Below are 15,196 nucleotides of genomic sequence, written 5' to 3'. Positions count from 1 at the left end.
TCGGATTCTCCGGAATGTGATAGGTCAGTGGGAAAATATTTGCAGCTTTGGTATATCTCGATGCTTACACTCTGATAGCAAATGCCTAAAAATACAAAAGCTTAACTCACGTTAGGAAAAATACGACTTTCTTCTCCAAATAATGTCTGTCACCCCCAACACATTTATAAACAAACAAAAGTAGATGTGTATAAAGTTTTCACCCAAGACTTTTCTCTCTGGCGGAATAAAAACTGACGTGGCACGCAAGCACGTTCCGTATACTCTTCTACGATCTATTTACGCCAAGTAGCAGCAAGGTATCGCTTGTCTGGATGTGTAACCAAGCGATTTGGAAACTCGTTTACCGTTACACCCACCCTCGTATACGAAGTCGTGAGGCTGGAGGACCGTGTCACCGACGACGACGCGTCTAAACTCGTTCTCGCGGTTGGATCCGATTTCACGTTTGAGCGAATCGGCAGTGATCGACCGTAGGAAATACCCATATGTTCCTGTAAGGATCCTCTCCTAGGATTTCCCTCCTCGATCAAGCGGACGCTCGAGCGATATTCATGCGGTCCTTACCAAAGCATCACGGTGGTAGACAAGGTGCGATAACAATGACCTCGAGGCTAACGGCTGGCTTTATGACGCACCATGAATAAAGGGAGTAGATGAATATTGAATCGTCAAGGAACGGATGTATCGACATTTCGTGCACGACAATGCCTCCTCGAGGCACCGACAAGTGCTTTGATTTTATCCAAAGAGATATGTCCCAGCCATAAACGGGAGTTTCGTTTAAAAACAAATGGTTCTCGATCATCCTTTTATTCTCGACTTGGATCGTCGTCGATTACGTCAATGATGTCCCAGTACGATGAAGGGTTGAAGTGCTGCAAAAATGAATAAGCGCGTTTTGTAATCGTCAACTTTGTGAAAAATTATATACGCATACACGCTTCTTTTATAATGTACATATTATTATTAAAAAAAAAATATATATATATATATTTTGCTGAAAAGAATTCCGAGAAAATCTATTTTGAGAAAGAATTATTTTATATTCAATGCCAGAGGTAAAAAGCAAGGATTAAACGACTTCCATGGCGGATATAAGAGTTAAAGGGATGCACATTTTGTGCAAGAGTGATACGTCGATCATCGCTCGACGCGGAAGGAGAACATTCGCGGAAGAAAGCGCAGCCTCCGGCATCACCACCACTACTACTCTATCACCACCACCACCATCCACCATCAACGTCACCACCACCACTACCACCACCACCGCCGTCGTCGTCGCCGCCGCTGCCGTCGCCGCCGCCGCCGCCGCAGATACCGCCACCACTGGTAGCAGCAGCAGCGAGCAGCAGCACCCCCGACGACAAGGGGATGAAGAAGAGCATAGGTATCGAAGTGAGACGTATATATATGTATATATATATATATAGAGGTGCGCGCACGTCGGCAAGTTCAGTCGTCCACCGCGTGCCGACCCGCGAGCATCGTGTAACCACCCTCCCTTAGCGGATTCCTCGTTTCCCTCGTTTCGTTCGTTACCGGGTGCTAGGGTCTCGAAGCCGGTCACGTGTCCCCCTCCTTTCGCATGCTCGAACGCGAGTGCAACCATGCAAGTGCAAGCACCCTCGTTCAAATTCGTCATGTAGTCTTCGAGATGAGCGATTAATTATTTATGGCATTTTTCAAGGAGACGGGATTTCCTTTTGCAAATTAAATAATTCAAAACGTGGGGCAAATATGATCGTCAATCGTTGGATTGATTATACGGTTTTTGCGTACGAACAGAGAATCGAGATCTGTTCTGTCTTCATTCGATCAAAGGCGAGTTCGATCTGTTTCGATACATCGTTCACCAATGATACACGACCGTATATTGTGGATACTTGTTAAAATTATAGAAAATTTTCAATGAAATTTGACACAATGATCACCGGCTATGAAGCTGAAATTATTTATGAAGAACGATGTCAATAAACATGTCAGCGTAGAGTATAAAATTTGTTTGTGCCTAATTTCTCCAAGTGATATCGAATAAAAGACTGGGTTGAGTGAAATGTGAGGTAATGATGGAGCTGAGGATCAGTATTCTTCTTTTAACGCTTCTTCGTCTTGCCAGCACGCTCGAAAGTGAGTAACGAAGTATAAAGTAGTAAATTTAAATTATGATAAAACTTATTGTCAGCCTCAATATTATAAATCTATTATTCGTAAATCTGCTATTATATGTAAATTAATTTATAACAGACATTTTGAATTTGCACGTAATGTAACTATATCTTGCATGACTTGAAACTGGATGGCTTATTTCATAAAATAAGAAAAAAACTGGTTTACCAAAATTTCTAACGCCTTTTCAATGTAAGCAACTTTGATTTCGGCTCAACTTACTCTGCTTACTTGCTTCATCTTTTTCTAATTCTTAAAATTAAAAAAAGATGAAGAGGAAATTAAACCAAGATTAAAATTAGACTACGTTGATATAAACAGGTATAAATATCAGGCAAAGCTCTACAGTTAGCAATGTGGAAGTACGTCGGCACTTTCCGGAGCGACCAAAAATTCATTTCGCCCGCTTCCGGCCGGCGTGCATGGCCATACGAATCATGCCGTAAATTTACGCCTCGCGTTTCTCGCGAAAGCCCCTCACTGCGGATCGTGACATGTTTTCTCATGAACGTGACAGCGGGGGTAATCATCGTCCGCCGGCGCTTGGTTTACCGCGACCACTTAAACAAGAGAGGTGCAGTTACTCGGGGTGTAATAAAGTTCCCGCGAGACTTAGGAGAGCGAGACGGCGAACACGAAGCGTAAAGTCCAGGAGATCTAAGCGCGAGCGTGCCCGTGTTGGCTGATACACGACGTAAAATCCGCCATGCATCGTTAAGCCCGACTTTACTGTTCTATCGTATCTGACTCGACGTCTAAATATACCGCGACATTGCGCGTGTCTTCGAATAACGATACATTTTCGAGAGAAGACGATCGTGGTATGTACGACGTTATTGGATCCGATAATGCACCATTAGTAATTCGATAACGCGTATCCGTCGATATTTCTCTTTATCGTGGTGACGCGGCTTAATCTCTCCAATGCACCAACGAGCAGCGATGATTTAATTCAATCGATTTGATATGAAAAATTTGAGGACGTATTGGTAATGCCGCCACCGAGGGATTATATCTGACGGTTTTATCGGATTTGCGGAATGAACCGCGCTGGAATTATCAATTTTTTTTTGCTCACAAAAGGGATAAGCGTATGTTGCTTGCTAGGTACGAAAGAAGAGGACGACGCCGAGGAAGATGACGAGGAGAGTTATCCTGTCGAAGATTATGACTATGGTGATTATGAAACTGCTACTATAACCAGTGATACCGATCTCATCGCTGGCGGTTCTCTACCGATTTTCTTGGCGGAGCCAGTCGATACGTTTGTCGTCAAGGGGAAACCGGCGACGTTGCACTGTCGTGCCGCGCATGCTCTTCAGGTATGCATTTATTGCAATAATATACATCTATACTTATATCGCTCTCTTATTTCACAAGTGAGACAACTCTAAAATTAAGTTTCTTAGAAAAAGAAAAAAGTTCTCATGAGAGCCAACAGGTGATCGCATTTATAAAAAATATATTAATAAAATTAATTATTTACAAATTTTAATATGTTATTCAGTATCTTTCTAAGAGGTTTATGAGCAAATTATTAAAGTGTTAGGCAATTTAATTTGTGGTATTATATTAATGTAGTTTAGCCTATCGAGTTTGTGTTTCAAGATCAAAAAATCAATTTGGTGCGCAATTAAATGACTACGTAGGTAGTATATATAAGTTCACATTGAATTATGTATGTAAGTACTTATGATCCAACTTGACTGTTTATTCTTTATTAATTGTAATAAAATAAAATTATAGACATTTTTCAACCCTTAAGTTAAATCCTCTTCAGTATAGTATTTACAAATTATTAAAAAATAATTATTTCACTCTCTTTACAATAAATTAATAAAATTATTAAAATAAATAAATACGGAACGTTGTTGAATCAGAAATTATTATAAGTCCAGAGATAAAAAATAATAACTTTCTTTAATACTATTATATATTTGATGAGAATACTTAAATCATGAGCCTGACACAGAAATTAAACTGAACATTAAACAATTATTATGAAACTATGTCGTGTAATATAAATTAATTGAAAACATTGATTAATCAAGTCATATCGGCAAAAAATATCTAACACGATCACACATCACACAAATGTCATTTTTGTCAGTTTGCAAAAACTACTCTTAAAAAACTACTTTTTTTAAATTGACGATTTTAAAGATTTTTTATAAATTTTAGTTAGTTTATTTTTAATGACTGATAGTATAATGCCTAAATCATTCAATAACTCGACAATCATGTTTTTTAAGTTATATCACTTGTAAAGTAAAAAAGCGATATATAATTCAAGTTTTTATAGTCTTGATCATGAGAAAGTATAAAGCACTTTTAGTTTATTGCATTTTTTGGAAAAAGTGGTAATAAAAGCTGTAAGATTAGCAAACTATTAAAATTGTTATAAAAATACATTATTTTTAAACTGTTTTTTTAATTTAATTTTTATTAGATATGAACCGATAATTTGTGTGGGTGCTTTATATTTATAACCAAGGCTGTGTAATACTTAACATAAAAATTTATTTCTGTGTTATATATTTTCTTATTATTATTACATTACTTTGTAGTTAATCTGTATTATATGAATACATGGAGGTATCATTTTCTAGACGCTCTTATACTCAATCTCTCCGTTAGAGCTTTCCACAAAATGCTTTGTCTTTATCTCCTTCTTGACTCGCGTCTCGTGCGCAGCGCTCTTCTCGTTCTTATTACCCACTTAGCCGCAATTTAACGAAGACAAGCTGTTTCTTTCATAGCTTTCATAGCACGCGAAACTATACACTCCGCCGGCTCTCCGCCGCTTTTTTCCGCAGGTGTATTTTCGTTGCAACGGTGACCGGGCCGAACGTTCGCAGCAGCAGGATTTCGTCGACCCTCGTACCGGAACGAGGGTCGTCGAGGTCGAGTTGAACGTGACAAGGAACGAGGTCGAGGAGTACTTCGGTAGGGAGAGATTCAAGTGCGAGTGCGTGGCATGGTCGGGACCAGGTCAAATTCGAGGGCAGCCCGCTACGGTTGAGGTCGCCTGTAAGTAGAGAGCTCTCCATTCTCTTTCTATCTCTTTCCGTCCTGCTCGCTCTCTTTCCTTGCTATCCTCTATCCCCTGTCCTCCCTCGATTCTCTTTGAATGTTCAGTTTACCGACACGACGAAAGGATTTTCTTTCTCTCGTTGCGGTAATGACCATGCCGCTCGTTTCCGCGGTACGGGAGGTGTTCTAACTCAGCAGATTACGTCACTTTCGCTCACATTAGTACGAGGGGAATAACAAGGCCTTTTCAATGGACTATAACAACATTTAGAGCATTCTTGTCATTTATATGTGTCAATATAGACTGCAAAATTATTATGATTTATATCAATATCTAAAATATTTACTAGCATTTCTTTTATATATAATTATACCTGTAAAAAGAGTTATCTCAAAAACATCTCGCGCAAATTATATTGTATCAGATATACAGCAAGCAGTCCTCGAGTTGTTTTACCGTTATTTAGTAACTTTATTAATATAATTTCCGTAACACGATTTTCATTTGAAGCTTTTGAAGAAACTCGACCGTAAAGCTCAGCATCCCTTTCCCCCGCACCTTGTAGCAAAAAGAGAGCTGGAAGATAGAACAAATTAAAGGGACAAAGCGGACGCGATTCGGTTTTCATCAAGTGTCCTGTGATGCGCAAATCGAGTACAAAATCTAATCGATATTCTATCGCAAATGAAACGACAGACGCGTAAGCCCCAGAACAGCGTTGCATTTTTTTTCAGCGTGGAAACGGGGGAGGACCTCTGTTATTCATTGCTGAACACTCGCGAGTTATCAAAGCTAAAATAAAGTCGCATATACATCGCGATAAGCCATATGAAAAGTGTATTTTGGTATTTCGTGTATGTGGTTCCAATAACGATGCGGGATTGCTTCGGGATTGGACGCTTCGTAAAAGGTGCAACGCAAGAGCAATTTTCATTTAGACATTTTGAGTCGCACCACGCCACGTAAACAAGCGTGGCAAACAGGATGCAAAATTAAATCGGTATTTGCGTGCAAACAGAAAGCGGACGCGCTTTCGAAATTGAATGCAGGATGTCGATCGAATCGATGTGTACGATTCACCGTAGAGAACTATTTTCTGCACGATCTTATTCTATTTCCGAATAAACGAAGTGTCGATAATTAATTTACCAGATAATACGACCTCCATTGTGTTGTTTATGACTGTGTTAAATGTTTTAACATTGTATATAGAATATATTTGGACGCGACGACGACGAAAGTAAAGTGCTTAAAAATTGAACGATTAAATCGTATAATGAAAGTTCGAAATAAGAATTTATTTCCGAACAGCTCTAAGTAGAAATGATTTCAATGAATTATTTACGAATTGTCATATAACACTCGCGTGTGTAAATATGAATGGAAAAGAAATATTAGACGCCAAAGGGTTTGCAGATTGTTGCCCCGTCGATATTCATTGCTAATGCCAATGTTTCGCGCGTGAATCTTGCCGTTCACTTCAGGGCGAGAAGCGCACTGTTACTCACTGATACTCCCTGATATTATCAGTGCGTTTCTCGTCTTGATAAAGATTCAGAAACATTGGCATTAGCGATGGATCGCAACACAGTAATATAGTCTGTAAATCCTTTGGCAAGAAAATATCCATGAAATATCCTTAAAAGTATATATTATTAAGAAATATTAGATTTTTTTAAAAAGCGTGAACACAAAATTTAATGATACATTAAAGTTATACATGGTATGACGTACCTATTATATGAAAATGTTTCGTATATAAGCCAGTGAAGGCAACGTAAGCTGGAATGCATTTGAATCGGTCTAGATGGTTCAAACGCGGCATACTTTGTGATACCGGACGTATCATCCATCAGTCCGGTCTGCATACCGTGGCATAGAATTCCGTAGCTTCTAAAGCGCGTAACCGCCACATCGAGGTACTATATCGCGGTTTCGGTCGGTGCTTATGCTCTTCACAAGCGATATGAAAGCGTCGCTTTTTAAACATGGACGTCGTGTAACAAATAATGGACGCGACAGACAGCCGCAACCGAACGAATGACCGTCGTTATGCATTCCGTGGTTCGCGCCCTGGCTAAATCTTTTTCCGTCTTTCTGATGAGGGAAGAACCGGACAGAAACCGTGTGAATGGCCTTTCGCGTCTGTACGCGCGTTCTAATATCGCTGAGTGCCACTCTCTTTTCCATTCTCATTTCCCATTTCTCGTTTCGACGTTCCTCTCAAACGTGTTTCTGAGCGAATATTAAAAATTGCCTGGTATCGGTCGACCTAATCGTGTCGATGTAGATCTGAAGAAGCACTTCCTGTCACCACCGTATTCGCTGTCGGTGGAAGTCGGCCGCAATGCGGAACTGCGATGCTCACCGCCTTTGGGTGTACCATCGCCAAAGGTTTATTGGCTTAGGAATGGCTCTCCTCTTGAGACGGCCGCCGCCGGCGCAACTTCCGCCTCCGCCGACGCGAACCCCAACGAGATGTCCTCCGCGACTGGCTTTGTACAATCCGCCGACGGGCATCTGATCCTCGGGGAAGCCGAATTGAAGCATCAAGGGAACTATTCCTGCGTCGCTGAGAACATCGCCGCGAGGAGAGTCAGCGAACCGGCGGTACTCACCGTCTACGGTAAGCTGTTTTCTTTTTTTTTTGTACAAATTGTCGGATGGATGCGGTTAAAGAACGCTCGTGCGCGATAATTGAGGAAGTAGATAAAAATGTTGAGAAGCTTACGATTTTACAATTTATCTTACAAAAATTGAAAAAAGCTCTTTTTATCTTGGTTTATTTAAAATATTATTGTATATAGGAAAAAAGAAGTATAAATGAGAAATCTAGAAGATTCAATCACAAGTCAAATATTTATATTATAGTAAAATCTATCAAATGTTTTATTCGAGATAACTAAAAATTTAATCGCGATAATCAGAATTCGGATTAGTATGATTAGAATCTATATGTTTTACTTATACTTCTTGTTGACTTAATCAAACTTCCTCAGTATATTATGAGCATATATATATATAGTAATTCTATTGTATATTTGTTGCATTACAAAAATGATAATTTTATACTCTCTCTAAAATCTTTGAAATCTAATTCTAAAGAGGGCAAAGAATAATAATTGAAAAAGAATGACTCAATTATCAATTTTTAAAAGTGAGATTTTACCTTTTAGATTCCACTCCAAAGATTTTAGAGAGCATAATATAATCAGTATATGTTATTGTATTGTACTACGCTTTATTCATTACATATTCATAGCTCCTCGTGATCAACTAAATTTGTAATGTAAAGCTGCGCTTGCAGATTTCACAATGATTACAATTTGACTTTCTTATTTTTAATTGACGTTGCGTTGGATAAGCAACTCACTCATGTCTTAGTCTGTTCGAGCCGCGGGGTGTAACAAGGTGTTATTTGTTCCCGTTTTAATTTCGCCGGTTATCCTTGTTTTTTTTTCTCTTCCCGATCCATTCTCAGTGAACGGCGGGTGGTCGTCCTGGTCCGGATGGTCAGAGTGCAGTGTTCGCTGTGGTAGAGGCGTACAAAAGAGGATAAGAACATGTACAAATCCTGTTCCAATCAACGGCGGTCAAATGTGCCCAGGGCCAGCTACACAAAGGGTAGAATGCAATCCTTCCTGCCCCGGTAGGTGAACTACAAAGACTCACTCATGCGTCACTTATAATGTAAAGTAAATTGTAATAGTGTGTCGCAAAGTGTAATAGAATATAACTTAATGCAAATACAAACCCCCCCATTATTGACATGTACTAAACGTTTAAGCGCACTACAAATGTGCGTCCCAATCGAGATACGCGATACAGATGTATTCATTCTTTTGCCATCTCGCAAATCAGATAATCGCAATTTAATCGAGATTTTCAACTTCGCCCCGTTGTATGCAGCGGTTGACGGCAGATGGTCAACTTGGGCCTCGTGGTCCGCATGCGGTCCCGATTGTTCGAGAGTAAGGAGGAGATCCTGCAATGACCCCCCGCCGAGCAACGGCGGTCGTCCCTGTCAAGGCAAGGACGTCATCGTCGAGTCTTGCTCCGCGGATCGATGTAATGGTGAGCCCCCAGCCGTGTTTTCGCTTCTTATTGTTCTTCGTGACTCGCACTCGATGCCTAACGATTTATTTGGAACAAGCGGTCCTTTTAGCTCTGCATTCGATTGCCATTCGTAAAATTTGATGACTTTGCATGCACGATGACTCATCGATATAATACCAGTGGATAAAATTGAAATCCGCTAGAACCTTCCAAAATGATTAATTGTTCTAGCCTCGTGACGTAAATTGTTGATGTAAAATTATACGTTGTATCTTTGTCATATTTGAAACAATTCCCTGTGCTTATTGCATGCAGCCCTTGGGCAAGACGGGCCAAGAGTATTCAAGGAAGGTAAAATAAACTAGTTGAATTATTTTTAAAATGCTTCCTTTTAAAATAGCAAAAAAAAAAATACAATAGATATTTTTCCTTGTAGCGACTAGAGCGGTCGATTACAGAAATATCCTCGCATTATGGATCACTTTGAGTTTAGCCGCGATAATTCTGGCCGTAACGACGATTTTCTTCGTTCGCTTGATGCGCCGGAAAGAGAGAATGGAAGCGTTATACGGCGTTGCGAGATTGGATTTTCGTCGTCCGGGTGATCTCGCAAAAACAGTTTCGAAAAACGAGCGCTCGGTTTTGGCTACCGACAGACGTCTCGAGCACGTGATTGACGAATCGAACGCCACTAGGCTACCCAGGTATACATATATATGTATATATATATATATATATATACCAATCAAAATAATGAGAACATGGTACATAATACGAATCAGCATCCAGTTACATTTACATAATTTTACGATGCTCTGGCGCAATGTGCAGATCCTGTTCCGAGCATCATTATGATGTTCCGCAATTGTCATTACCGTCGACAACAAGACCATCGCCAAGCTCCTCCGTAACCAGGTCTTCTTGCAAGAACTCGCAACGAGGGCGCGGCATGTCGGATAATGAGGAGGGACGGTCTTCCCGTAAGAAATTTCCATAAATTTGAGCGCACGAGAGCTCTTTATACAATCAGTTTCGATAAATCTACTTCCCTGCCAAATTATCGAAAATAAATATCCTTGACTCTCTTTATACTTATTTTGAAACGAATTCATTTTTAAACTTCGCGAAAATATTTAATAAATTTAAATAGATTTTTTCCACGCGCGCACAGATGAAAGCTTTTCATCTATCGCAAGTATGTATATTCTCAGGGTCGACGTATCAAGCGAATCCAGAAAGCACAAACGAAGATGACGATGAACAGGACGATGATGAAAGACCAGATGAGAATGAACGGTCTGCGATGGATGACGGTAGTGGCTTCATCGTGAGAGCCATAATCGATGAGCAAGGCGCCCTTCTGGTCGTACCCGAAGTGGGCGTTTCGATGTCGGTGCCGGAAGGTGCAATCCCGCGCGGTCGTCGGCACAGTCTACATCTCGCCGTACTTGGAGAAAATTCCTTCAGACCGAATCTTCCACCTGGATTTACACTGCTGTCCGCCGTGGTGGCCTGCGGTCCCGCGAACGTTGATCTCGTGAAGCCGGTGATCCTCCAGTTTGAGCACTGCGCCGACCTAAGAACTGGAAATTGGGAGCTGAGCCTGTGGTCGACAGAGATCGATCTAGAGACGCGTTCAAACAATTCTACGAATTCATCGACGAGCTCGAGCGGTTCGCCGTCTGTGACGACGTGGCGCAAGGTGCTGATGCTCGGTGGTGATCCAACGAATCTACCAGGTCAACCGTTCGCGCAACTCGATCATGCTGGTGTATTCCTCGTCACGGAAACACCTAGCGTTTTCGCGGTAGCTGGAGAAAATTCGGTGGTTGCACCCGGATTGGCTATAAAACGGCTTTGCGTTGCGATCTTCGTGTCTCGCGAACGCGATTATATAAGATGCCACGTACTCGGAGACACCAAGGCATCATTCAAGATCATAAGCGAACGAGTGAGTACAAAATATATATTTTAAATCTTTATAAATATATGTCGTATCTCATTATTCGTTAAATAAATAAAATAAATAATAATATTTGTGACTTCCCAAGAACAAATCCAATACAAATAAAATTGAGCTTCCGTGATAATTAATGCATAAATTATATATTCACAAGCGATAAAATACAATTTGCAAGCAATTAGGATGTATACTAATAGCAAACAGAATTAAAATGCAAACTCACAAACGTTTTGATTCTGGATTTGAGTTCTTCTCTTCAGTGCAACATCAGGTTCCACTTACTAGACCGGAATAAACTTACATTAGCAAATAATAATCAGTGAAATTGAGTACAAAATGAAATAAATAAAGGAGAACCTTTATATTAAATTATTATTCGTATAATACGACTTCTTCGTGGTTACTATATTCGCGGATTGTGTGCAATTCTTTCGCAGGAACGTCATTTGGGTAGCACTTATATCAGTCATAATAATCTCGGATTTCGCGCCAGCGGCACATCGCTCTGCGTCGATCTCGAAGACAGAGAGAGCGGTTTTGCCGAGCGACAGGAAGTACCTTACCGTCGCATTTGGGCATCCTCGAGGATTAGTATCCGGCGCTCCTTTAGGATAGAAAAAGTTATTGGCGACCTCAGACTTGGTTTTGAGCTTCGTGCTTGTCAACGTGGTTTTGAGGATCAGGGCTTGCTTGTCAGGATCGATCTAGATCATGTAAAAAGGAATAACATGAGTGGAAAGAGAAACAAGACGGAATCCTCTGTCGTTTTACGAGGAAAGAACTCAACGAGATCCACAGAATCCGTCATACCGAGACCCTTCAGGTATTTTTTATATTTATTACGTTAAAAGTAAAATTAAAAAAATAAAATGTATATTTTTACATTTAACAATAAAAACTTTAATGAAACTAATGTGTAACATTGAATTTTTATAATTGCAGATTTTCTAAGACGCTTAGAAAGCAACTATGTCAATGTCTAGATCCGCCAAGTGCACGCGGTAATGATTGGCGAATGCTAGCTCAGAGACTGCAAGTAGACCGGTGAGTTTTAATTCTTTGTATCTCATATTTTTTTACGATCTGCAAAGTGGTTTAAACTGAGACGATATTTCAAGATATGTCGACTACTTTGCAACAAAAGCGAGTCCAACGGAACATATTTTGGACTTGTGGGAAGCCAGGCACCGTGAAGCCACGGCTCTAGCGGATTTACTGAATCATTTAAGACTGATGGGACGCGTTGACGCAGCCAACGTACTCGAGAGTCGTTTGGGGCCATGGATCTAAAAGATCATGAAAAATTTACACTGCCTATATAAGCGAACGAAACGCGAATTTGTACTACAAGAGACAAAAGTTTTGTAAATAAAGTAGCTATTAAACGGTATCAGTAAAATGGACGTAGAAACTTATGTTGTATAAACATTGAGCATATTTGTACATAAAAGTCGTTTACAACAAATACCTATAATATATTGCATTCTTTTTCCTCATATTCCTCTTTTTTTATTTTTATATAAATTGTAATAAAAAATAATTATTTTAAATTAACTTTACATTTCAATTTTCAGTAGTTGATTATATATTTTTAAAAAGTTCTAATTAATTTAAAAAGAAATTTTTAATTACTATTTTATTCATGAAAAAAACGGATACTTAAAATTATATTTATAAAATGTATGTAAGTCTGATATTGTTCTATTGATATGTTCCTGAGATCAACACACACATACATCTCATTGAATATTACGCAACAAAAATGTTATCTCTTACATTAATTTTTTAAAATTAAATTGTGATTTGTATTTTTTATTATTAATAAATTCATATCAATTATAATTTATTTGCGCTCGTTCCAACCAATTGCTTTCGATAATTGATGCAAATTCCACCTAATGAGACGTGCTTTAACGAGCATGACCGAGCGTTCAGGAAGGTCGGAAATCACAAATGACATTCATGGCCGCATGTGCCAATTTGCACCTGAATGCCGATCATCATCAGGCCAGGTATCCGGCGGTCCTTGAACAGAATCGGACGAAGCGGAAGCCAGGTTGAGGATTCAGTGGCAGCCGTATTTAGGTGGGTATTTAGGTACCATTCGAACGTATCGTATCGCGACGCAAGCATTCGAGGATGGCTTCTAGGTATCACGTCCTGGACCAAGGATGCGTAGGATGCTCGGAACAATGGGCATTATCCCGCCACCGTATAGGGGTAAAGGTTGAGGGGTTTGGGAAGGTATAGGTATGCTACGGATGGCAGAACTAGCAGCCCTCGTACAGGTATGTATCCCTCTGCTTCCTCTACCCCCCTTTCACCTCCCATTCCCTTTAGTTGCTCTTTCTCTCTTCTCTTCTCTCTCTCTCTCTCTCTCTTCTCTCTCTCTCTCTCTCTCTCTCTCTCTCTCGCTCTCGCTCCTCTCCTCTCCTCTCCTCTCCTTTCCCTACTATATGCTTCTCTGTTGCTCTCTCTGTGTGTTTCTCTATCTCTCTCTTCTCCTCATATACTCTCCAGATCCTCTTGGAAGCATGAGAGGCGGAGCATTTAATCACAGGGGCACGTTGGTGGTAATTCCACTGGACAATGCCTGTTGACCCGAGTCGCCAGGGATGGTGTACCGGCCACCCTTTAACGCTATGCGATTCGCTAACCACGAACTCGAATATCTCTTCTCTCTCTCTTTCTTTCTTTCTCTTGTAAATTCTCATTGTTTTATTTTCTTGCAATGTGATTCTCTTCATTTATCTGTTTTTATAATACTTCTTTTTTTTATTGAAAACTTGTTGCAATCATCATAGGAGTGTAGAGTTGATCGTTTGATAACGTTAAAATGTCACAGTATCTACGTTTTTTTTTTAGAATCTGATCTAAATTGTGGTCAAAGTATACAAAAAAGAAAATTGGCAATATATCAATTAAGCTTTTAATGAATCTGTGTTAAAATCATATTTGTTAGGATAACACGCGTAACAAGGAGTGAAGAGCAAGCTGTAGTCGATTACAGCTAACGTTGACTGTTTCTTTAGCCATTTAAAAAAATATGAACTAATGTTATTGGCTACCTTCAACATGTGTTTATCGGGTAAACGACTCGGGGAAACAGCAGGGTATCACGTTTCAAGACGCATGATCGTTTACGATAAGTGAAGAGCTAACGTCCGTAGCAAACATTGCTCTTGGACGGATCTTTAAACGTTGTACGATGTCGCGGTTACGCACGAGTTACCGACACGGTGCGTGCGTAATCCACGGGTGGGTCACACATAAATCGCAGATACAGGATCGTATTAATTTCCCGGCTAATCGCGATTGGGATCTACAGGCAATTACGAGAAGGATCGGTGAATCAGATTGTACGCGCGCCGCTTTACTCGCTTCCGTTAACGCTCCGCAGAGTCACGCACACGCGGGTAACGCACCGCGCGCTTGTACCAGACCCCGCTACCGTGCGTACAAAACGCCCACACCGCGCGAGGGTGCCGCTCGAGGGTGGTTTATGAATCGTCCAGACATATCGCGATCGAATGACGTGGAATCGGCTTCGTATATGTGGCTGGTAAAGTCATTAATTCGCGCGGTAGGCCGACGCGTAGGGTGACCAAACACAACATCAACCCGCCAGCGGGTTTTTAGCCACAGACCCACACGCCCAGTAAGATTGATTTTTGCTTCACAGAGATATCAACACGTCGCGTTATCAAATCGTGAATCTTAGTATTAAATCAAGAGCGAAGGTATCTCCTTCTGAGTGAACGTAATGAGTGCTTTAAGATTTGAATGACGGTAGCTATTAAAGGAACGTCGGTGAATTTATCGCAACGCGGTCCCGTTAAAAACGTAAGATGTACATACGGACTGTCTGCGGAGTGAATCTACTCGTAATAAAACATGGTTGTAAAAAGATGCGTATAAGTTTTCCGGATAACGATGTGCACGTTGCGGTCGGTGCATGGTGTTGCAGGTCGCCG

At 40.5% G+C, this 15,196-nt stretch overlaps 1 protein-coding gene across 2 annotated transcripts; it reads left to right on the top strand.

The window, feature by feature from the left end:
* The first annotated feature begins 1,730 nt into the window (after positions 1 to 1,730).
* LOC108775395 (netrin receptor UNC5C) lies at positions 1,731 to 12,618 on the top strand. 2 transcript variants are annotated; one of them, XM_018541745.1, is made up of 13 exons: positions 1,731 to 2,130; positions 3,277 to 3,491; positions 4,986 to 5,199; positions 7,494 to 7,829; positions 8,685 to 8,852; positions 9,113 to 9,277; positions 9,575 to 9,610; positions 9,696 to 9,963; positions 10,091 to 10,239; positions 10,471 to 11,210; positions 11,660 to 12,045; positions 12,165 to 12,266; positions 12,341 to 12,618. In XM_018541745.1, the coding sequence occupies exons 1-13, from the start codon at positions 2,067 to 2,069 to the stop codon at positions 12,510 to 12,512; spliced, it is 3,015 nt and encodes a 1,004-aa protein (XP_018397247.1). In that variant the 5' UTR covers positions 1,731 to 2,066; the 3' UTR covers positions 12,513 to 12,618. The 2 variants fall into 2 exon arrangements, with proteins under 2 accessions (XP_018397247.1, XP_018397245.1); XM_018541743.1 differs by lacking the exon at positions 1,731 to 2,130 and having other exon boundaries at positions 3,170 to 3,491.
* The last annotated feature ends 2,578 nt before the right edge of the window (positions 12,619 to 15,196 follow it).

This window comes from Cyphomyrmex costatus, unplaced genomic scaffold (genome assembly GCF_001594065.2).
Source record: "Cyphomyrmex costatus isolate MS0001 unplaced genomic scaffold, Ccosl1.0 scaffold30, whole genome shotgun sequence".
Taxonomy (NCBI): domain Eukaryota; kingdom Metazoa; phylum Arthropoda; class Insecta; order Hymenoptera; family Formicidae; genus Cyphomyrmex; species Cyphomyrmex costatus.
Note: the sequence above shows the minus strand (reverse complement) of the source record. Positions and strands in the feature narration are given on the sequence as shown.

Bases quoted from the DNA above. Each gene is read 5' to 3' on its own strand.
- LOC108775395 (XM_018541743.1), top strand. From the start codon at position 3,210: ATGAACCGCGCTGGAATTATCAATTTTTTTTTGCTCACAAAAGGGATA. The intron at 9,278-9,574 runs GTGAGCCCCCAG...TATTGCATGCAG, and splicing joins CTCCGCGGATCGATGTAATG to CCCTTGGGCAAGACGGGCCA. The intron at 10,240-10,470 runs GTAAGAAATTTC...GTATATTCTCAG, and splicing joins TGAGGAGGGACGGTCTTCCC to GGTCGACGTATCAAGCGAAT.